This window comes from Marmota flaviventris, chromosome 2 (assembly GCF_047511675.1).
Source record: "Marmota flaviventris isolate mMarFla1 chromosome 2, mMarFla1.hap1, whole genome shotgun sequence".
In the NCBI taxonomy this organism is placed as follows: domain Eukaryota; kingdom Metazoa; phylum Chordata; class Mammalia; order Rodentia; family Sciuridae; genus Marmota; species Marmota flaviventris.
This window is the reverse complement of record NC_092499.1, coordinates 32,039,680-32,062,014: the sequence shown is the minus strand read 5'-3', so window position 1 is coordinate 32,062,014 and position 22,335 is coordinate 32,039,680. Positions and strand designations below refer to the sequence as shown.

At 43.5% G+C, this 22,335-nt stretch overlaps 1 protein-coding gene across 2 annotated transcripts in view; it reads right to left on the bottom strand.

Moving 5' to 3' along the window:
- Nucleotides 1–22,335, bottom strand: part of Map3k9 (mitogen-activated protein kinase kinase kinase 9) — a 75,981-nt gene that overhangs the window by 16,044 nt on the left and 37,602 nt on the right. For both annotated transcript variants that reach the window (XM_027931633.2, XM_027931634.2), the window contains exons 3-8: nt 15,381–15,561; nt 7,073–7,221; nt 5,884–6,059; nt 3,326–3,566; nt 1,576–1,698; nt 127–280 (exon numbers count right to left, since the gene is read on the bottom strand). In XM_027931633.2, coding sequence (XP_027787434.2) covers nt 127–280; nt 1,576–1,698; nt 3,326–3,566; nt 5,884–6,059; nt 7,073–7,221; nt 15,381–15,561 — 1,024 coding nt within the window. The remainder of the gene's footprint in view (nt 1–126; nt 281–1,575; nt 1,699–3,325; nt 3,567–5,883; nt 6,060–7,072; nt 7,222–15,380; nt 15,562–22,335) is intronic.

Below are 22,335 nucleotides of genomic sequence, written 5' to 3'. Positions count from 1 at the left end.
TCCCAAGTAGCTGAGATTACAGGCATGTTCCACGGTGCCTGGCTAGCAAAAGGTATTTCATTTCATATTTTTAAATGATGCACTCATCTTTACATTAGAGAGAATTTCATATCATCTGGCTCTTACCCTTCATCCCCTGAGGCAAGTTCCTTCTGCCCAAGTGTCCCTGGCCCCCATGTTCGTCCCTTCTTCTTTGTGGCCCTCTTCTCCTCCTCTTCCCCTTCCTCTTTTGGGATGACTGAGCTCCGGCCCCAGGTTTTGCTGCTTTCACCTGGTGTCACTGTGCATAACAAAGGTCAGATAAGATCCAGAGAAATGAACAGACAGGGCCCCCTCAAAACTAGCCTCTGCCCCACCAGACAGACTCGAACAACTTAGAGTTGCAGGGAAGTTAGGCCTCACCAGAAACTCTGTGCCTAAGGGACCCTTACAAGAAAGCAACGGAGTCCCCAGCTACCAACCATTTAACTCTCAAAATAAAAACATGGAGAAATTTCCCAAAGTGTTACAAGTCCAATATAAAGCTGGGGCTCAGGCCAACCAGACACCAGAGTTCCAAACAGATGTAACTGAAAGAACTTGTTTTGCTGAGTGGAATTGCATGGTGGGGGAATGAAGAGGTTGATGTGGGGTCGGTGGAGACAGTGGGTAAGGAAAATGTGGAAGAAAGGAACTATTGGAAGACAGGCTGGAAAGAAGAAAATGAGGCTTTCCAGGCTCTGGAGAAGGTGGTCAGGAAGAGGGAGAGAGGGAAAGGAAAAGATAAGGAAGGAAGAACCTTCTTCTGATGGAAAGCTATAGAGATACGGCTCAAATGAGAAATGAATGGAGTGAGCCAACTACCAAAAAAAAAACAGGGAACTGAAGCCACTGAAGCAAAATAGGAAGCATATGGAAACTGCTATCAATTCCAGCCAACTCTGGTCACATAAAAAAAAAAAAAAAAGTAACCCACTGATGTGATCTGAATCCTCAAGGAAGGTCAGAAACCCAGGATTTTTAAGTGAAATCTATCTTCAAATTGGGAAACAATCCATTCATATACACCCATATTTACATATACAAACACACACACACGTGTGTGTGTGTGTGTACTTTTTTAAACAAATACTATAGTAAAAACAAAATAAGACTAAGATTGGCCCACTATACAGTATGTGCAAGTTTTCTTAGGAGCTAAGAAAATGACTTTGGAAAAGCCATTCTTTAGGAAATATGGACAAAAGAAAAAAACATTAGGTCCCCAAGCCAGGGTACCAACAACTTATATCTACATTATACACCAGTTTCCAAATTGCTTTGTAACTCACTAAAGATCCTTCAGCACCCAGAAATCCCTTTGCTGATATTTAACCAGGAGTAAAAAGTAAAGAAGGTAGTAGCAAAGTTAATGGAGAGGGACAGGGTAGGGCTGAGGGTCTGTGTACATATGTACATGTATATACATCTGTTGAGGGGGTTTCGGGGGCAGAAGTTATGCATGGAGCAAGCCTGGACCAGCTGGCAGTTGGACAGAGCAGGGGACAGGTGCCCTGGTATGTTTGGGGCCCCAACTAATTTGAGAAACAGTCTCACACTGGATGGCTCGAAGGCGAGGAATGATGGTGGGGCTTGCAGGAGGACTGGAGCGGCTGCTGATAAGACTCTTCCTTTTATCCATGGTTGGGGAGGCCTGCACCGTGAATTTGTGCTGGAAATCTGCTTGAGGAAAGACAAACACAGGAATGTGCATTAGCCTTATCCCATCATCAAACTCATTTAAGAGAGGTGACGTCTTCTGGGGCAGACCTGAGAGACAGGCCTCAGTTCCCTGAAAAGATCTGTTTACCTGGGAAATGTTCTCTCTCAGAACCATCTCTTTTTTCCTAAGGGACATGGCAAGATGAATGTATGAACTGATGGGAAAATTCATTATCTGAGTGAACATCATTAGACAAGTCTTTATAAAGCTCTCTATTTAGTGTATACAGATGGAGCGTTTACACATTGAGAACAGCTTTGAGCTCATGAGAGTTTGTTGATTATTCTAGGGATTGGAACTCAAAATTCTCTGTTTCCGATGATCTTCTCAGGGATCAATGCACGGAGACTAATGCTTCTCATTAAGTGTGGGCACAGCAGGGAATCCAGGGACCAAGGGAGGTGGTCAAGTTGCCTTGATTCCAACATCATCCAAAGGCAGTTATGGTACATCACACAGAATGTAAAACCCACTTCTCTGAATTTCAGCCCCTCACCATCAGAGAGGCATGATACTCAGCTCCTTGTCTGTACCCTGATCTCCCCAATAAACTGTGGTCCTTTTGCAGGTGGGATTGTGGTTTCTATACCTGCATCCCCAGCCCACAGCAATATGCTGGCACAGGCTAGATGCTCAAAAGGTGCTTAAAGACTCTGTGCTGTGTGAAGAGAAAAAAAATGTACAAAAGAAAACAGCAAACATGTTCTGTGGGCACACCCTCTCAATTTCAGTGAAAGAATTCCCTTGTCTATTCCTAAGCCACCGTCCTAGGCTCACCATCCTCCACAGGTGCTCTCATCAGGCCATTTTTCCTTGGTTCCTACACTTCTGATAAGCTTGCTTCCTGGGGCTTTATAGATTCAGAGCACTTTTATCTACATAAAAACACATTTAAGGGCTGGGGTTATAGCTCAGTGGTATAGAGTGCTTGCCTCACACGTGTGAGAGACCCTGGGTTTGATCCTCAGTATCATATAAAAATGAATAAATAAATAAAAATATTGTGTCCATTAAAAACAAAACATACTTAAGCACTCACCTCCCTTGATGGATATATTATACATCACAAATATTCTATTTCATATTTCCTTGCATTTCCCCCAAGGCTACAGTAACACAAATGATGGACCTTTATTCATCCAGTGCATTTTTGAAAGGTTATGTGTAGACCTTATGATGTAAATTCTTATGCACTAAACCTAATCTCAACTATCCTCAGAGAACTAATTAAGTAAAGAAACCTTGGGGTGATGGGCTGTACAGAGCCAAGACTCCTCTAGTTTCACATACACAGTCCTGGAATTTTCTCCCTGTTAGAAGCCTCCTTCTCCAGGTTTGTCTGAAGTGAGATGCACCTGGGTGGGCCACCACACTTCCAGCAGGCGGACCTTGCGAGTCTGTCTTCACACTGTGTTCACTCACACCCCTGGCAGTTCCCCTGGAGTGGGGCAGATTTTCAGCAAGCCAGTCTTTCCACTGAACAGAATGGCCCATGACAACAGGTGACACTCGGGCATGGGTCCCACAAACTCCTGCTGCACCGGCTCCTCACTCCCCTCCCACTTCAGGCCCCCAGCCACTGACCAGAGGGAAGGCTGATGCGGTTGCCATCCTTGAGCTTCAGCCGGCTCTTCCTGAACTTGCCCTTGCGTTTCTTCACCCGGGGCTTCTCCTGGCACAGCTGGTGGATGATGATGTTGAGCTCCCTTTCCAGGATGTCGATCTCCCGCTCGGCCAGCTCCTGCTCCCGGCGCCGGAGCAGCTCCTCCTGGTTCTTCTGCTGGAGTGCAGCCCGTGTCAGCTCCTCCTCCCAGGTGCGGAGCTCCTGCAGAATGGGAGGAACCATCAGAGGGAAGGGCAGGGTCCTCCATGCAGAGGGGCTCTGGAGTAAGGCCTGAGAGCTCAAAGGGTTCGTGCTCACACGGCATCCTGAAGAGCTCTCCCATGATGCCTCATGGATAGAGGGGGCTGATCTGTGAGCTGGTAAGTGAACATCTGAGCACCCTCAGACATGGGGAAAGGAAGGCTCAGAACAGCCATCCTGAGATACAACCAGAGACGCTAATACTGAAGGCCAAGCTCTAGAGACCAGGCAGGAGGAGCAATGAGGACATGACAAATAACATAAGTCACCAGCACTGACAACTTAGACAGGGAACAATTATTATCCTATTGCATAAGACAAATCATATAAATTATAACAGTTGGCACATAGTACATGCTCTTCAAAAGCTAGCTATTATGGGTTTGACTCTTCTTAGAAACACAGTGCCCCTGAACCTTGGGGCTACATCTCAAGACCCCAGTGCATGCCTAAAACCACAAATAGTATCAAACCCTACATATACTATGTCTCTTCCTGTAATACATACCTATGAAAAAGTTTAATTTATAAATTAGGCACAGTATAAGATGTATAACAATAACCAATAATAAGACAGAATTATAGCAATATAATAAAATCACCAGCATCACTACTCTCATGCTTTGGGGCCATTATTAAGTAAAATAAGTGTTACTTGAACATGAGCACTGATAGAGGATGAGTGGATCTGATAACTGAGACAGCCACTGAGTGACTAACAGGCAGGTAGTGTACACAGTCAGAGGGATGGCTGGCGTCCCTACTGGGACATCATGAGATTTTACCCCCCTACTTAGAACGAAAAGCAATTTAAAACTTATGGATTGTTCACTTCTGTAATGTTCCATTTAGTATTTTTTGAACCATAGCTGACCATGGGTAACTGAAACCACAGAAAGCAAAACCGTGGAAAATGGAAGGGGGCAGTGGAATTACTATAGCTACCTGCTGACAAAATATGGTCTTCATTTTTCTTACTGGCATATATAATTTATAATTACATATAATTTATAATCATATATATGTATATGTATATTTATATATATTATAGATTTATTGACCAAAAGAAAGGTAACCAAGAGTCACTGGTTAACCATCTAAAAAGAAGCTGATCATTCTGGGAGTTCTAGCTGGAATAGTAATGATAGAAGTGTCTCGTGATCATCCCATTCAATGGCCAGTTCAGAGCCACCCAATATCTGTCCTAAGCTTACTCCACTCCCCTGCAGAACACTCAATATTGAACTGTACTAGGTTCAGATTGTTATGTACCATAGGAGTCTAATCTCTTCAAATCAGCTCCAGAAATTATTTATAAGTCATTTGTGTAAGGGAACAACCTTAATATTGCAAAGAACACAGATTTCAGAATCAGAAGGCCCAGGTTCAAGGTCCTGCTGCCCCACTTACTAGCTCTAATGACAAGGAGGCCACTGACCCTCAGCTCTGACACGGGAACAATAATACCTTCCCTACACGCTGGTGACAGGGCTCTGGATAAACAGGACAAAAAGGTCTCATCAGATCTCCCAAGCAAAATAACTGGGAACAATAAAGCATGTACAATTTTAGCTACATGCAATTTTAGCTTTCATATTTCTAGTAACTTCCCAACTTCCCACAGTGCAGAGTGAAAAGGGGAAAAAGAAATTAACCAAGTCTCTGTGGACAACCCTCAGGGGCCTCGCTATATCCCTTAGATTTAGGTGTGCCCTTACAGTGTGAGCCACACAATTGCTTACGACTGGCTCTGCCTGTGTGGATGCTGACTACTAGAGACACAGCAAAGAGGTAAAGAGGGGCCATTTGGGGAATGGCCACTAAAACAAAAAGGCAGATCTCCAGCAGGCCAGGAGTCTCTGAACTCCCCAGAAGGCTTGCGCTTGGAACCCTTTCCATGAAAAATGTCCCACAATTTCAGACCCATGGCATTCCTGGCCTGTATTCTGTTTCTGAGTCTGATACCAAGACACTGGGCAGGATGTTCTGATTGCTATTCTCATACTGAATTATCCCTATATGAAGCTAACATCCTTTTGGAAGTCCACCGTAGAACCAAGAGACCTTCTCAGAAGCCTCTCGTAATTGTGGCTGGCAGGTTGAGATACCCCACTGGCAGCTGTCCAGTGGTGCTTTTCCTCTGGCTTGGACAATTAAATAGCTACCCAGCAGGAAGGTGGTCAAGTCAGGTCAGAAGCAGGGTGATCGGACAGACTTAGTCCAGAGGCCCCGATGGAGAAGGTCCACTGAGCCAGTGCCTGCCTTTTTTCTCTCTTACCTTTTCTTTGGCCCTGAGTTGGTCAAACATCTCCTGAATCTCATGTTTCCAGTCATCCTGCAGGCAGTGGAAGGAGTCCTTGGGCATTTCAAAGAAACCGGACTCCTCTATGGTGGTTAGCTGGTCCAGGATACTCGTGAAAGATGGTCGTGAATGGGGGTCGGGATTCCAGCAGTCTGAATGGAAAGCGTGAGAAAACAGAAAGCATGAATGGACTGAAGCGAACAGAAGACTTAGGGCATTACATGACTTCATTTACCAGAAAACTATCTCTTCTTTCTCCTTCCTGAAACTGAGACTGGAATTGAGGTAACCCCAAGTGGGACTCAAGAGTTAAGCAGGCTGCCCAGCATCACAACCATAGAAAGCAAAACTGGAAATCAAACACAGCTGCTCTGCACCCGTCCAGTTCTGATGTGAATGAAGCATAAGGAAAGCAAACCCAAAGAGTTTTCTGTGTACAGTACAGTTACCACGATCAACCATGTTACTATACAATTCAAGTCTTGACAAAGGTAACTACAGTCTGGGCCTCGATTTCCCATAAATACATGAGTTGCCCTTCCTCAACTCAATGGAATGAAGAGAAGGAAAATATAAAAATGGGAATCAGGAAAAGCCACGAATTAGCAGAATGGCCAGTTACCCACTTAACCCTGATCAGCTTTGTATTTCTCACTTACAAAATTAGGGCATTTTCCCAGAGGACTTTAGAGTTCCTTTTTTCCCCAATGTTCATTTCTACAAGTAAGACACTCAGAGGTCCTGAAATAAAAGCTAGTATACCTTCTTATTTTATATTTTTTTAAATATTTATTTTTTAGTTGTAGGTACACACAATAGCTTTATTTATTCTTATGTGGTGCTGAGGATTAAACTCAGTGCCTCACATGCTAGGCAAGGGCTCCACAACCCCAGCCCATATCTTCTTATTTTATATTAATAAGCTCGTGAAGTACTGGACAGCAGGCTTTAGTTACTAAGTTACCTTCTACTGATACTGGACATGGGCAGAAGGGCCCTGCCTCAGCAGGAAGTAGCTCTTTCAATGGCCCAAAGGACTCCTCATGGGATGACTAATACCTTATCTCCTCTTTCTCCAACTGATCTTGTGAAACTGGCCAATATCAATCAAGTGCTATCAAAAGGTAAACTGTCTCCAGTTTTGTTCAGGCCGGGGGCTACTTACCTTCCATGAGTTTGGCAAAAGGTTCTGGGCAGGTAGAAGGTATAGGAAGGGCAAGTTTGTTCATGGCCACTCCATAAGCCACTGCTAAGCCATCGATACCTCGGAAGGGCACCTCGCCAGTCAGCAGCTCCCAAAGCAGCACCCCATAGCTAGGGACAGGAAGAAGACAGAAGAGATATAATAATCATAACTACAACCTCATGAAATAGCTCTCAAGCCTGCATCAAGCACCCCATGTTCTCCCTAACCATAGGAATACTAATGGAACAGACCAACTAGTTAAATAGAAAAGGGAAACCACAAAGCCTACCAGCTAAAAACAAAACCTATAGAGTCAAGCACACTTCATTTCAAAGTCTATTCCATCATTCCCAGGTATGCCACCATGGGCAAATTACTACGTCTCTCTGTAAGCCTCTAATTCCTCATCTATCGAGAGCAATAACATTTATCAGTCTCAGAAAGCTGTCACAAAATTAAATAACTTTAAATAAGTGCACAATGGCCATAGCTATTTTACTGTTCTCAATGAAATAAACTAAGAGGACAGGCAATCTCCCAAACATAATTTTTTTCTGTTTCAAGAAAATGTCAGTTTTTGTCACAGATACACATTTGTTTTTTTAGCTTTAGAAAAGCAAACAGCTTACAATTCAACACAGATTTTGGTCCTGTAAAAGGCTTCTTTAAATATCCATAAGGTTAAGTAGATTCCTGCCCCCAAATCAGTATGAGTGGGTCCTTCACAGGGACCTCTGTTTCACAAGGCAGACCTGGGTCAGGGCAGAGTGGTGTGTCGGCTGTGAGAACTGCAGTGTGCCCTCCCTACCTTTCAGATTCACGTAAGAATTTCTCAGGTCCTAATAGAGAATGAATCGTAGAAAGCTTAGTGGAAGAATTATTCTATGAATTCACAATCAAAATCAGGCAAAATCACATAGCATTCAATCCTTTGAAGAATTAATGCCTATAATCCCAGCAACCTGGGAAGCTGAGGCAGGAGGATCACAAGTTTGAGGTCAGCCTGTGCAACTAAGTGAGACCCTGTCTCAAAATAAGACATTAAGGGGGGGGGGGGGGGGCTGGGCTCAATGATATAGCACCCTTGGATTCAATCCCTAGTACCAATCAAAAAGAGAGAGAGAGAGAGAAGTCAGAACAAGAAACTATAAGGCTATGAACAGTCAGAAGGCTAGAGTGAAAAGTCCTTCACTCAACACCAACCTCAAATTTCTTGTAATGCACATCTTTAGTGTGCATCCAGCAACAAAGACCATATTAATTAAAAAAATAATAAACCCAGTAGATATTCTGTATACACAGAATGCTATAATACTTAAGGAACATCATCTTGAATCTCTACAACAAGCCTGTGCAGTAAGTACTGTCTTTAGCGGGCAAATGAGGAGAGCGATTCCTAGACAAGTTCAGTGGCATACATGGAGGACATCACGGTGGCCCTGGGAACTCTCAATTCCCTCTCTCTAGAACACCCTTCTACCATCCTCTGCTTGGTAATGCTAATCATCTTTCAGGATCCAACTCAAATACCCCACCCTTCACCCATTCGTTTTAAACATCTAGTAAATGTTTTCTAGGCATAAAGCTCAATGTCAGGCACTGGGATACAAGACACAGATCTTATCAGAAAAGAGACTAGTGAGAGGGATAAAGAGGATGACAGCTAGAATACAGAGTGATGAGTCACAACAGAGATGCTGCGACCCGAAGGAGGATCACTAAAACCCAGCCAGGATGGGAACAGGAGGTGGCCCTCCAGCTAAGCCCTGCTGTTAAGGGAAGGAGCAGCAGAGCAGGGACAGGGTAAGCATGTGGAGGCGAGCAATCCAGACCACGGTTTTCCTCTTGAAGACTCCCAAGTGATCAAGCCTGGCTCCAAAAAACAATGTGACAACCAATGTGCGAGGGCACTGGAGTTAGAGGTCTCCTTGGACTGTGCCTTTACCCCAGTAAGGCCTCCAGAGATCATCATTTTCTTTGTGTATCTTGACAAGGAAATAGACAATTGCAGGTCTAGACAAGGAGGTAGATTTCAGTTGGTGGCTGATGGACACTTTGGGAAGCCTTTCCTGACGTCCCCTTGTTTGGGCTTCCTTGAACTGTAGTTGTTTGTTTAAAGCCGAAGGGCTCCTAGAGGGCAGGGGTGGCAGTTTTTAATCTTTGGATTCTCAGACTAGCCTGGCTCTGTACACAGGTGCTCACAGACATGTGAATTGGTAGAAGGGCATGGGAATGAATGCCGACTGCACTGGGTGTGCTAGAGTAAGCCTTGCACACCCTCAAGAATTGCACAAGTGTACTTCCTGCCAAACCTTAAATGTGACTTAATCAGACAGTGGTCATACTCAGTAACTTCTACAGAGTGATCTTGAAGAAACTTCAGCATTGATGTCCAGCTTCCAAGGTGAGAGCCACTCCACCTTCAGCTGCCTGCTCTTGGCACCAGTGCCCACTCCATCCTGGAGAACAAAAACTGAAGTCCCATAGAACCCCCATTGTCACAGGGCCTGACCTTGGACCCTCATGGAGGAATGCTTATCTTGCTCATTGTGCAGCAGGGAAGTCCTAACATAGAGCACTATGTTTTGGGACATAGTGCTGTCAGAACACTGGTAAACACCATTTTCTTGCTCCTTTGAAAAAAGGTTTTTCTCCTGTTGGTGCAAGGTCAGCCTACGTGGCAGTTTCAAAACTCTGGTGTCTAGACTCCCATAAGATGATATGTTGTGTATCACCTCTGGTCTGTCGTGACTGTTATACGCAAATTGGCACACACCCACTATAAAAGCTATTTTTGCTGTGCAATAAAGCTGATGCTGTTCTCTGAAACCATCTCCATTGGGGTTTCTCTGCACCCTCCAGTTCCCCAGGGCAGGCCCCTCAGCACCCAATCTTCCATCTAGTCTAAGACAACCAGTTTCCGAGCCCTAAATACCTGGAAAGACAGGGGAATGCTTCAAAGGCTCCAACTTTCCCTGTCTGTTCACAGGTATCTCTTTTGTGATAGTTTTCACACTGAGCCCTGAGTGTCCTGTGGAGATGTCTTGGGCCACCCAGAAGAGGGAGGATCCTGGGATCCTACCCTTCTCAGTTTTGACAAGGCAGCTCTGCTCTAACTGTGCTTGTCTGTTCTGCTCAAAGAGCTCTACAGCTAAGAGAAGCATGTGGACTGTTGCTTGAGTGTGAGCAACGCTAACACAGAAAGATAATACACATTTGACTCAAATGCCCATGCTACCACTTACCAGCCACATACCCTTGAGGAAGCAAGGTCACCTCATCTGTACACCTCATCTGTCTTCCTTAAGACTGCAGTATTCACCTTACAGAGTAGTTACAAGCAATAAGTAATAGCAACAGGCACTCTCCACCCCAAAATCACCATCTATGGCTAGTAAATATGTGCGATTTCTTCTCGGAAAGGGCCTGAAATGAGGAAGAGTCTGGAACTGATAAGGTAGAGCCCCAGAGTCTGGTGAGAGCCTTGCTGAGGGACACCATGACTCAGAGAGGCAGCCTTTCTGGAGATGATGTAACCCATCAGTTTTCTTGTGCCAAGGTTCTCTTTGTTTTTACAATGAATAAATGAAGACTTGGTACTTCTTTGGCAGGAATAGAGTCCAAGAAAGAAAGTGCAGAAAGACAAGTTAGGTGGATGTGAGTACCAGGGTAGGTGGGCAGGAGAGGTCAGTGCAGTAGAGCTCAGGCTCACTCTACCTTGTTGCTCTCCCAGGACTGGAAAGCAATGAAGAGGTCCTTTATAAGCTGACCCTTTGGAAAGGTCAGCTCAGATAAATCTGAGTCCCTCTCCTCAAGGTAGAGCCACCAGCCCCCTCACTGCTGAACCCAAGTCTCTGTGAATTCACTCTTGGATTAATAATTAACCACCTCCAGAAGTTCAGTAATCCCTTGGACCGTTTCAGACGGTCAGAGAAGGGGTGTTCAATTTTTCTGAAAGTGAGGAAAATGATGAGAGTGGATACAACCCTTCCCAACCAGAGGGACAGCACTTCCTCTTATTAATCTGGGTTATCTCTAAGGCTACCAGCTTGGGCCGTGCTGTGAAAGTAGATCATTCGTTTCCCTTGAATGAGGAGGGCTGGGGAATTTCTTGCTCGTGGTAATTGTCTGATCTCACAGTCCAGGAACCACACTGACTATCTAATAATCTTTGGCAACGATTACTGAACTAATTCATCTGAAAGCATTTCAAATCTATAATGTAACACATAATTTTTCTTCTGGTTTTTAACTCATTCAAACCAATAAATTATTAACACACATATGTATGCAATGTATACTGTTATGGTTTGGATGTGAGGTATCCCCGAAAAGCTCACGAGTCAGTGCAATAAGGTTCAAAGGAGAAATGATTGGGTTGTAAGAGTCTTAACCCATTAGTGATTTAATCCCCTGATAGGGGTTAATTGAGTGTTAACTGAAGTGGTAGGGTGTGGCTGGAGGAGGTGGGAATTGGGGCATGGCTTTGGGAATATATTTGTATCTGGCGAGTAGATTCTCTGCTTTCTGATCAGCTGTGAGCTGCTTCCCTCTGCCACACCCTTCCACCATGATGTTCTGCCTCACCTCAAGTCCTGAGGACTGGAGCCTGCTCTCTATCAATTGAGACCTCTGAAACCATGAGCCTCTAAATAAACCTTTCCTCCTCTATAGTTGTTCTGGTCGGGTCTTTTAGTCGTAGCAGCAAAAAAGCTAAAATATATGTTATTATGTCTAGTGACATCATAACATTCATTTATGTGGTAATATGTCCTTGCTATATTGCATTTTAAAAGCAGCTTATAAAACAGAATGATCCCATTTTAAGGGATGGGTGGCTCAGCACACAAATAGACGTGAACAATGGGAAGTTATACTCCATGTATATATGATATGTCGAAATGCATTACTGTCATGTATAACTAAAAAGAATAAATTTTTTTTTAAAAAATAGTGAGCATATCAAAATACCAATATAGGCTATCTCTCTAAATGGTTTTAGGGTGTTTTCTTTTCTTTTTTGTTTTTCTATATTTTCTAATTTGTTTCTGCAGGGAGCATGTTTTATTATTGTAATTTTAAAATTATTATTGTAATTTTAAAACTTAAAATGATTCAGAAAATGCTTCCACTTTGTCCCACATATGACAGGTAAGACATCCTGGGAGGATGAGGCCCTTGGCTCTAAACACTGCTTTCCCTGCACAGCACAACATACAGGAAGAGGATGCCCAAAGCACAGGAACAAGGACATATAGCTGGTGACACAGTAACACTGTATAAGTATTGCCATATGTTTGTTTGGTTTTGTGTGTGTGTGTGTGTATAAATGTGTATGTACCAAGGATTGAACCCAGGGTACTTAACAACTAAGCCACATCTCTAGCCCTATTTTTTTTTTTTTTTTTTTGAGACAGAGTCTCACTAAGTTGCCTAGAGCCTCGTTTAGTTGCTGAGGCTGGCTTTGAACTTGCGATCCTCCTGCCTCAGTGTCCTGAGCCACTGGGATCACAGATATGGGCCATTGCACCCAGCAAGTACTGCCATATGTACATCAATGGGCGCACATTTTCCTCTGATAAAGGTGAAAATCTTTTGAAGCCACTAGATAAGTAGGCTTGAGGAGAGAGGGATTAAGGTTCATGTAATAGGTTCAATAAAATGTGTCTTAAAGGAAATCCTACAGCACCGAAGCGGAGCAAGCTGGGAGGAAGAAGGGTGAATTGTTTTTACACCACATTCACCAACCAAATTGGATCAGGAGGCTTAAGTCCTTGGGACAATTCTAAATCAGAGACCCACTGTAGACCAAAACAAAACAAGAGACAGTAACAAGAGATGAGAGGATGTGGAGAGACTGGAACCCTTACACACTGTCGTGGGAAGGAGAAATGGTGCTGCTGTGAGGAAAACAATTTTCTGGGCTCAAAAAAAATGTTAAACAAAAATATCCTATGACTTGGCAACTGCATTCCTCTGCACATGCCCAGGAGAACTGAATTTATGTACACAAACCTGAATATGCTCCCCAAAAAAACTCGTACACAAATGTCCACAACATATTCATAATAGCCCCAAAGTGAACACAACACAAATGTCCATCTCCTGACAAACGGGTAAGCACATGTGGCCTATTTATATGTTCACATACTATAAAAACCGTAAAAAGAATGCATTTCTGATGTAAGCTATGAGATGGATGAACCTTGAAGACATTAGGCTAAATGTAAGAAGTAACTCACAAGAGCACACATATCCTATGATTCCATGAATGTGAAACAGCCAGAATAGGAAAAGCCATAGACAGAAGACAAGTTAGTGGTTGCTGAAAAGCAGGGGGAGGACAGATTGGGCAATGACTGATAATAGATATGGGGTTTCTTTTCTTGAGTGATAAAACATGTTCTGAAAATAGGCAGTGGTTGTAGTGAGTTGAACGGTACCCTAAAAAGATCTTGATGTTCTAATATCTAGATTCTTCATTGGAATTAGGACTGTCTCTAGAGGGTGTGATCCTGAGACACCGACTTTAGACCTCTCTGGCCTCCAGAACTATAAAAGAATATATTTCTGTTGCTTTAAGTCACTTGGTTTGTACTAATCTGTTTCTATAGCCCTAGGAAACTAATGACAGTGGTGATCAATACACAACTTTTTTACATTAAAAATCAATGACGGGGCTGGGGATGTGGCTCAAGTGGTGGCGCGCTCGCCTGGCAAGCGTGCGGCCCGGGTTCGATCCTCAGCACCACATGCAGACAGGGATGTTGTGTCCGCCGAAAACTAAAAAATAGATATTAAAAAATTCTCTCTCTCTCTCTCTCTTTAAAAAAAAAAAAAAAAATCAATGACGGGCTGGGGTTGTGGCTCAGTGGTAGAGCACTTGCCTAGCATGAGTTGAGGCCCTGGGTTCGATCTTCAGCACCACGTAAAAATAAATAAATAAAATAAAGATATTGTGCCCAACTACAACTAAACAATAAATATATATATATATTTTTTAAAAAATCAATGACTAGGGGCTTGGGCTGTAGCTAAGTGGCAGAAAGCTTGCCTAGCATGCATGGGGCACTGGGTTCAATCCTTAGCACCACATATAAGTGAACAAATAAAATAAAGGTATTCTGTACATCTACAACTACAAATAAAATTTTTTTAAAAATCAATGACTTACATACTTTAAAGGGTGAGTTTTATTGTATTGAATAATACCTCAATAAAGCAGTCATTTTAAAGAATACGTACACATACACACACACACAGATGCTTATAACACATCAGGAAGAACTAACTTCATAGACTGACAGGTGCTGACAAACCGTAGTCCTTGCTTTTGAATATAAGGCAATACTACTATCCCCTGGCCATGAGATGTGTATGTACTCTGCAGTTGCTCCTCCTTCCTTAATCAGGGCAAGACCTTTTAGATCCATGTCCTTATGCCTCTTGGGCTGACGCTTACTTGGGAGATAGTTGGTCATATCTAGTCTGTAACTCTGCAGTTTGTGGGGTACACTGAGGGGCCATCTTTTCCAATTTCTAGATCAATGTCCAATAGACACAGCCTTGAGTAAAAGATTAACTGGATAACAGAAAAAAAAGGATCATTTTAAGCTACCAAGAAAAAAAAAGAGACAGCACAAAGAATACTCATTGGCTAGGGAAATTACAGAGAGGACATTGGGTTAAACCCTCCCCAAGTCCCACGGTAATGGCCACTGAAGTTGAGCAATCTAGGCATACCCTGGGGAAGATCTCCAAGAGTGAACAGTGCCCTTACCATCCTCCAGGTCAGAGATGAGAGAACACGGTGCCCCCTGCAACCTACTGGCCTTTCCAGGAAGCAATTTCCAACATAAAGGGGCCTAGAAGGAGGTGATCTATCTATTTGTTCATTCATTTATTTTGGGGGCATTGGGGATTTAACCCAGGGGCACTTTACTGAGTCCCTAGTCCTTTATTTTTAATTTTGAGACAGGGTCTCACTAAGTTACTTAGGGTCTCACTGAGTTGCTGAAGCTGACCTTGAACTTGGTGATCCTCCTGCCTTAGCTTCCCAAGTCACTGGGATTACAGCCATGCAGCACTGCACCCGGTATTTTTGCTAGATGGAAACATCTACCAAAACTGTCTCTTGGCACCATGGAAATTAACACAGATTGCCCTTAGGGTGTCACTCAGACCTACTTGGGATGCCTACTTGGGGTAACCTAAGATCTCCAAGTCCTGAAATGTGTACAGCCAAAACAGTCCTGGGGAACACTACCTCTACACCTCAGGTCCTTACCTCCACACGTCACTGCCTTTGGAAAACGTAGAGGCACGAATGACTTCAGGAGCCATCCAGGCATAAGTCCCTGCTGCACTCATCTTAGTGGTTCGGTGCCATTCCCGAGCCAGGCCAAAATCAGTGATCTTCAGTATTTTGTTGCTCAGGTCTCCATTCTCCACCTTCTGCAGGATCAGTACTAGACAAGGAAAGGAAGACAGAAGAAACCAGAGTCTACATTAATCACAGGGAAACCACTAAACACAAAGCCCTCCTGCCGTCCTCTTGGCCTCTTCTGTAGGTTCTTCATGGTGCTACCAGAGCCTGATGGCAGGAGCCACCATCTCTTAAACACCTACACTGCATTCACCTTTGAGCCCCCTGTTTTATTGGTACAAACATAAATGCAGTAGAGGATTAGAGGTGATGTCCCACAACTACCTTAAAAGGTAGCTTCTTCAGGTTGAGCATCCCTAAGCCAAGTATGATTTAGGAGTGTTCAACCAGTGAAATCGGAACAAATATTCCCAAACCTGAGAAAAATCCCAAATCTGAAACACTTCTGGACCCAAGTACTTTTTTAAAATAATTTTTTAATAACGTTATTTTTATGTGGTGCTGAGGATCAAACCCATAAGCCACAAATGTGCTAGACGAGCACTCTACCATTGAGCCAGAACCCCAACCCCTAAGTACCTTTAATACTCAACCAGTGTTGCCATCTTCATTTCACAGATGAGGAAACTGTGCTATAGCATTATTAAACAAATCACCAAGGTCACCCAATTAATAATCCAGGACTGAGTCCCAGGCAGCCAGACTCCAGAGACTGCTCTCTTCACCTATAGCCTGATCCCATCTTGTGAAGGAAGAGCTATGAATCACAGGTGACCCTCCAAGGAGTAGCTACTTGTTTGCCAGGGTACCCCTAGGTTATAACCACTCACAGGTCACAGGGGTTGGAGGCACATTATTGGATTTTCAAGGTTTCAGACAGCATCTGGACAGCATCCGTGATCACATTACTTTACTCTTAAGAAAGCACATCTATTAGGCTCTGGAGATTTTGGCATAATCCAGTAACTTCCCCCAAACACCAATAGAGAATGAGTGATGAGTTGGCAAGGTTACAGGCACAAACAAGTTCACACCCCGGATGCTTTTGTGACCGTACCCCAGGAAGGAGGAACCAGTGCACCAAAGCAGTTATACTCTGGTTCCTAACAGGTGCCAAACTCGAACACGGAAGCTCCATCTTGGTTCCCCTAGGGCAGCAGCTGAGGCAGCCTCCCCCTCCTGTTGCTAATCCCAGTGATAAATGTGCCCTTGTGGGAGCCAATCTTGCTAAAAAGACCCAAAACACTACTTGACTAGAGTACTGTAAGGTAAACCAAGGAATTCTGCTGAGGGCAGCCAGCAAGCCAGCTCTTTGGCCATGTGGAAGCCAAGCCTCCATCCTCACAAGTGGTAAAGTTCCAAAGGCTCCATGCAAGCACTGCTGCTCATGGGTCAGACACTAGGGCACCTGGAATTCAGGGCTCAACAGGCTGCTGTTTAGAGAAAAGAGGAAGGCTCCCCCCTCGTCCATGCCACACAAGCCCAAATGGCAAGGGTGGCAAAGGAACCTGATGCAGACAGAATAGCAATAAGAAGTGCTGACTTAGCTCCATCCAGCCAGATCTATCTAGAGGAACAGCAAAGAGAGTACAAAATAGTTCTCAGCCCTATGTGTGCCAGGGTACTCCAAAGGGCTTCCCACTAGCTCTAACTCCCTTGGCTGGTTCTCCAGTTATCCCACAGAGCCTCCAGAAGGCTGAACCTTTACCTCCTAAGAGGTATTTGCATTAGCAGACTCTGTGAGAGTTCAAACCCTTCCATATCTATATGGAAGGAATCCATGTGGATTCCTTTGGGTAGATAGTTCAGGGCATGGGTTTGAGGCAGGGGCCTCAAGTCACAGCCTGTCCCCCAGATCAAGGTCCATTTAATTGTTATATATTGAAAGAATGTGGGTCAAAGATCTGTGTCCTACGTGCTTCTCAGAAAAGCAGCAGCTCAGAGGGATTACCAGCAGCTATAGAGCTGGAGGCACAAAAGAAAACAGCCACTCCCCAGACCTAATGGACAAAGGCTCTTTCCTCCACACCCTCCCCCTCCTCCCTGGATGCACCCCTCCCCACCCCAGGCTTCCAGCATCTTGAGTGAGTACAGGCCTCCAAATGCTTGGGCAGGTTTTCAAAAAGAAAAGGAAAGGAAAAAAAAAAAAAATCTTTCTCCATCTCATCTATTAACAAAAGATCTTTCCAGACTCTTCTGTGGCAGAGATAATGGTCAAGTAGACATTCAAACTGCAGGCAAGTGACACTAAAGAAACCCTCCATTCCCTCTCCAGAGGCAGCCACCAGCTGCTGACTGTCTCTGAGCCACCCCTAAACAGAAGATTCAGAGGGAATCCTTCCCTTCCCCTTTCATACTCAGTGGGGTTGGTGGCTGGCACCCCCCACCCCACCCCCCAACGTGGCTGGGACAGGGCACAGCGGGAGGAGGATGAAGTTTCATATTAGTCTAAGAGTTGGCTTAATAAGTGTGGCAGAATGATGGGCCAAGAACAAGCCAGGGACAGTCTGTCTGAATGAGAATGCCTTTATACAGGATGGCTACGCTAGGTTCCACTAATTGCCACTGTCCCCTGCTGCCTGACACCCAGCTGACCTTAAACACTTGCTCAACTGCTCAGGGCCCCTAAAGGTATCTGCTTTAGGAATGCATGGTTTAGGAGTCCTAACCTTATCAAAATAGAGAGGGTGTAATCAAAAACCATCTAGAAATCTTGGCAGAGGGTCATAGACAATACTGTCCTGAAATACGGTAACTACAAAGCATCAGTTATTAATAATTAAAGCCCATAAATTTGTGAAAGCATTCCTCTTTTTGTTTTTTGTTGACTTTTTTATTGAGATGAAATTTGAACAATATAAAATTAGCCATTTTAAAGTGAATAATTCAGTGGCATTTAGTATTTTTACAATGTTGTAGATCCATCACTTCTTATCTACCTTCAAAAGACATCTTTATGCAGCTGAGGCTGTGGCTCACGGGTAGAGTACTCACCTAGCACGTTTGAGGCGCTGGGTTCAATCCTCAGCACCATATAAAAATAAATAAAATAAGGGTATATTAAAAAAAAAAGTTATCACCCCGAAAAGGAAGTCTTACACCCATTCCCTGTTCTTCCCTCCCCTCAGTCCCAGCTACCACCAATGTGCTGTCTCTTCAATTTACCTTTCTGAATATTTCATGTAAGTGAGACACAATACGCTACATCTGGCTTATTTCACTTAATGTTTTCAAGATTTATCCATATTACAGCTTATATCAGTACAGCTCTCATCTGGTTTTCAGTCCTAGAGACTGAACACAAGGGTACTCTACATACCCAGTCCTCTATTTTATTTTGAGACAGAGTCTTTCTAGGTGGCACTAAACTTACAATCCTCCTGCCTTAGCTTCCTGAGTAGCTGGGATTACAGGTGTGCCCCACTGTATCTCGAATTTGACACTCCTTTTTATGGTTGAATAATGTTCCATTTTGTGTGTGTATGTGACAATTTGTTTATCCATTCATCCGTTGACATTTGAGTCATCTCAGCTTTCTGGCTACTGAGAACAGTGTTGAATATGTATAGATATGTTTATGCGACTATTTCAATTTTCATACCTAGAAATAGAATTGCTGTGTCACATGGCAATTCTATATCTAACTTCTTGAGGGACTACCAAACTGTTTTCCATAGCAGCTGAACCATTTTTACATTTTCACCAGCAGAATATGAGGGTTCCAATTTCTCCACACCCTCACCATGCTCAGAACACATATTTCTGTCATCATCATCATCACCATCCTTGTGCATATGAAGTAGAGTCTCTTTGTGATCTGGATTTGCATTTTCCTAATGGACTAATGATGCTGAATCTTTTTTCATGTGCTTGTTGGGCATTTGCATATCTTCTCTGGAGAAATGTCTATTCGATCCTTTAGCCAATTTTTTAAGCAGGTGATTTTTTTTTTGTAAGAATTCTCTATATATTGTAAACTGTTATCTGATAAATTATTTGTGAGTATTTTCCCCATTCTGTAAGTTGTCTTCACTTACTTTAGTTTTCTTTGATGTACAAAAGTTTTTAATTTAGATGAAGTCCACTTTATCTATATTTTCCTTTGTTGCTCATGCTTTTCGGTGTAATATCTATGAATCCAATGCCAAACCCAAGGTCATTAAGATTTACCTCTATGTTTTCTTCTAAGACTTTTAGCTTTTACACTGGACCCATTATTTGTTAACTTCTATGTAGCATATGAGATAAGGGTCCAACTTCATGTGGCTATCCAGCTGTCCTAGCACTATTTGAAGAGGAAAGCTTTAAAACATAAAGAGTACAGTTTTCTTCCAACATGCTATCCTGGGCAGGTGGGAAAGGTTACAGTCACAATAGTTTATACATCAGTAACACTGTAGTGAGCCCATTATGAGTTTCTACCACTGATGAGCAGCTGTGACAATAACAAATAATTGTGCTTTCATGTCTTAGAAACCATATCCAGGAGAGTATATTGTGCAGCCCTCACCTCTCATGTGCAGGGAAGTAGAGAAAATACTGAGAACAATGAATGATCCCAGGCCTAAGTCAATAGGAGCCTGGCCAGGGTCAGGCGAACTAAAAAAAGGAAAAAGAAAAAGATGCACTTGAACTAAAGACCTGGTGATTAACCAGATACAGGAGCTTGATGGAGAAGAGAAGAGTCTCCAGCCTTTTATGGTGGCAAGAAGAATGGTAGTAGTCCAACTGGGAAGTTGAGGGGAAAAAGCCCATTTGAGGAAGCCAAGTTCAATTTTGGACTATAGGTCTAGGCTGATAGTAGCCAGAGTCATAGGAAACAGGCAAAGAGAGTAGATAACTGAAGTCCCAGGCTTGACACTCTGTCTATGTGATTCTGGACAAATCCATAAACTCTACTTCTAGAAAATGGGAATAAAAATTAAATGCATTACAGTAACACCGAAGCTAGCAGAGTGCCTGCCACATAAATAGGCACCTAGAACATGCTAGCTAGTATTATTACGAAGAAATATACTATACATGGGACTCTGCAATCAAGTATTTGATGGGGAAAGCCTGGCAGTCCCTGACACATAATAACCATACAATCAATTTGGCTGTATAAATAAATGGAATGTTTTATTAATGCTAGCTTGTTACTTACTCTATAGCCGCATGATGCTGTTTACTTACAAAGTCCTTATTCATCCTTAAGTCAACCTGTGAAACAGGTGTAATTACCTTCCCCACCTGACCCATGCCAAAAGACACAGAAAGGTCAATCCAGTTGTCTCCAGTCAGTGAGGGATGAGGATGGGAACTGGATTCAGATCCCTCTGGTCTCAGAGCCACATTCTTCACCTCTATGCTGTGCAATCCAGGGGCCAGAGACATTCTGTGTCCTTTAAACACCTTCCTCGGTTTCTGCCCAACATTAACGCGGTCCTGATAAGTCTTCTCTGCTCTCCCTTTTCCTCGATTCTTCCTTCAGCAGAAACCAACACCACACAGCTGAACACCATACACACTCCTCTAACCATTCCCAGCCGCTGCACCTAAGTGTGTCTCATTCTCGGCTCTAGAATATGACGGGATCTGACTTGGAGGTAGTAAGCAGCTCATTCCCTCTCATCTGGAACCCAAGCCACAGCCCCACCCAGAACCATGCACAGGACCCAGGTTTCTGGAAGACCGCTCCCCTTACTGGCCACTGACTGGACTGAAGGAATACCTGCACATCTTCTGAGACTATGGACTTCCTCATCCTTTTGCTGCCAGGCATTAGGGGGAGCCATGGGTCTCGGGGACGAGAGAATGAGTAGTACCCCCAGCTGGGGTTCACCAGTGACTAACACATCCCACTGGCGCAAGGTGGGGTGGGGTGGGGGGGGTTCCACAAAGAAGGATGAGCTGGAGATTCTGCCCTCAAGGGCCTTCCACCTTCTCTGAGGAAAGTCGTGTGACAAAACTGAATATCATGTCAAGACAAGAGCGCGCCAGTAAGAACCAATACTCAACTACTAGTACGATAGATCATCATGGTTTTTCCAAAGTTCAATAATCCAAGAACATTGTTCTTGTTTTCAGATCAGAACACCCCTTAGTGCCTTTTACTTAAAATTTTTCTTTAGAAACTGACTTTTAAAAAAATTACTTAGAAAAGAAATTTTAGGTTACTATTGATAATGGGAAAGCCAAGTATTCTTCTAACATGATGTAAATAAATAAATGTTGAGTTTCTGTAGACCTTACTACTTACTGGTCCAAGATCGGAGCCTGCTTTCTCTGTTAGAAAGGGAAGACTCGAAGAGTCAAACCAGCACCAAAACAACACCCATCCTCCACAGACACAGGCAGCGGAGTGACTTTCTATGGGAGCAACATAATTTAATGCAGACCGCCTAAATGGACTCAAGGCCATCCCCTGCTAGGAGGACAGAGGAAGAAATGCAGGGTGGAGGGTTAAAGTGTCCACAAGGGCTTTGTGAGCTTGATCTAATACCACTGGGCTAAAGGCCTGGCTCTCAAAACTTGACATAGCTGAGGACGTGGTCCTATTAGGTCTTAATGGTAAACTTAGCTTTGGCAGATGATTTATCAATTTGAGATTTCTTATTTATTATTCATCTCCATTAGCACAGGGGGCCCTGATTTGCTAAATGCTCATCCTGGCACCAAGGCCCCCGTCCCCAGGCTTTCATTAGGTTGACATGATTTGTTTGGCCCCCTCTCTCCTAGACTAAGCAACTAATCTGTTTTGACAATTGTATTGTTTGGGTCTTTTCTTTCTTAATCTGTTAAATGTACTAAAATATTGTACATAGAGAAGAGTGCGTAAAATGTGTATATGGTTTTTAAAAATAAGATTAAAAGC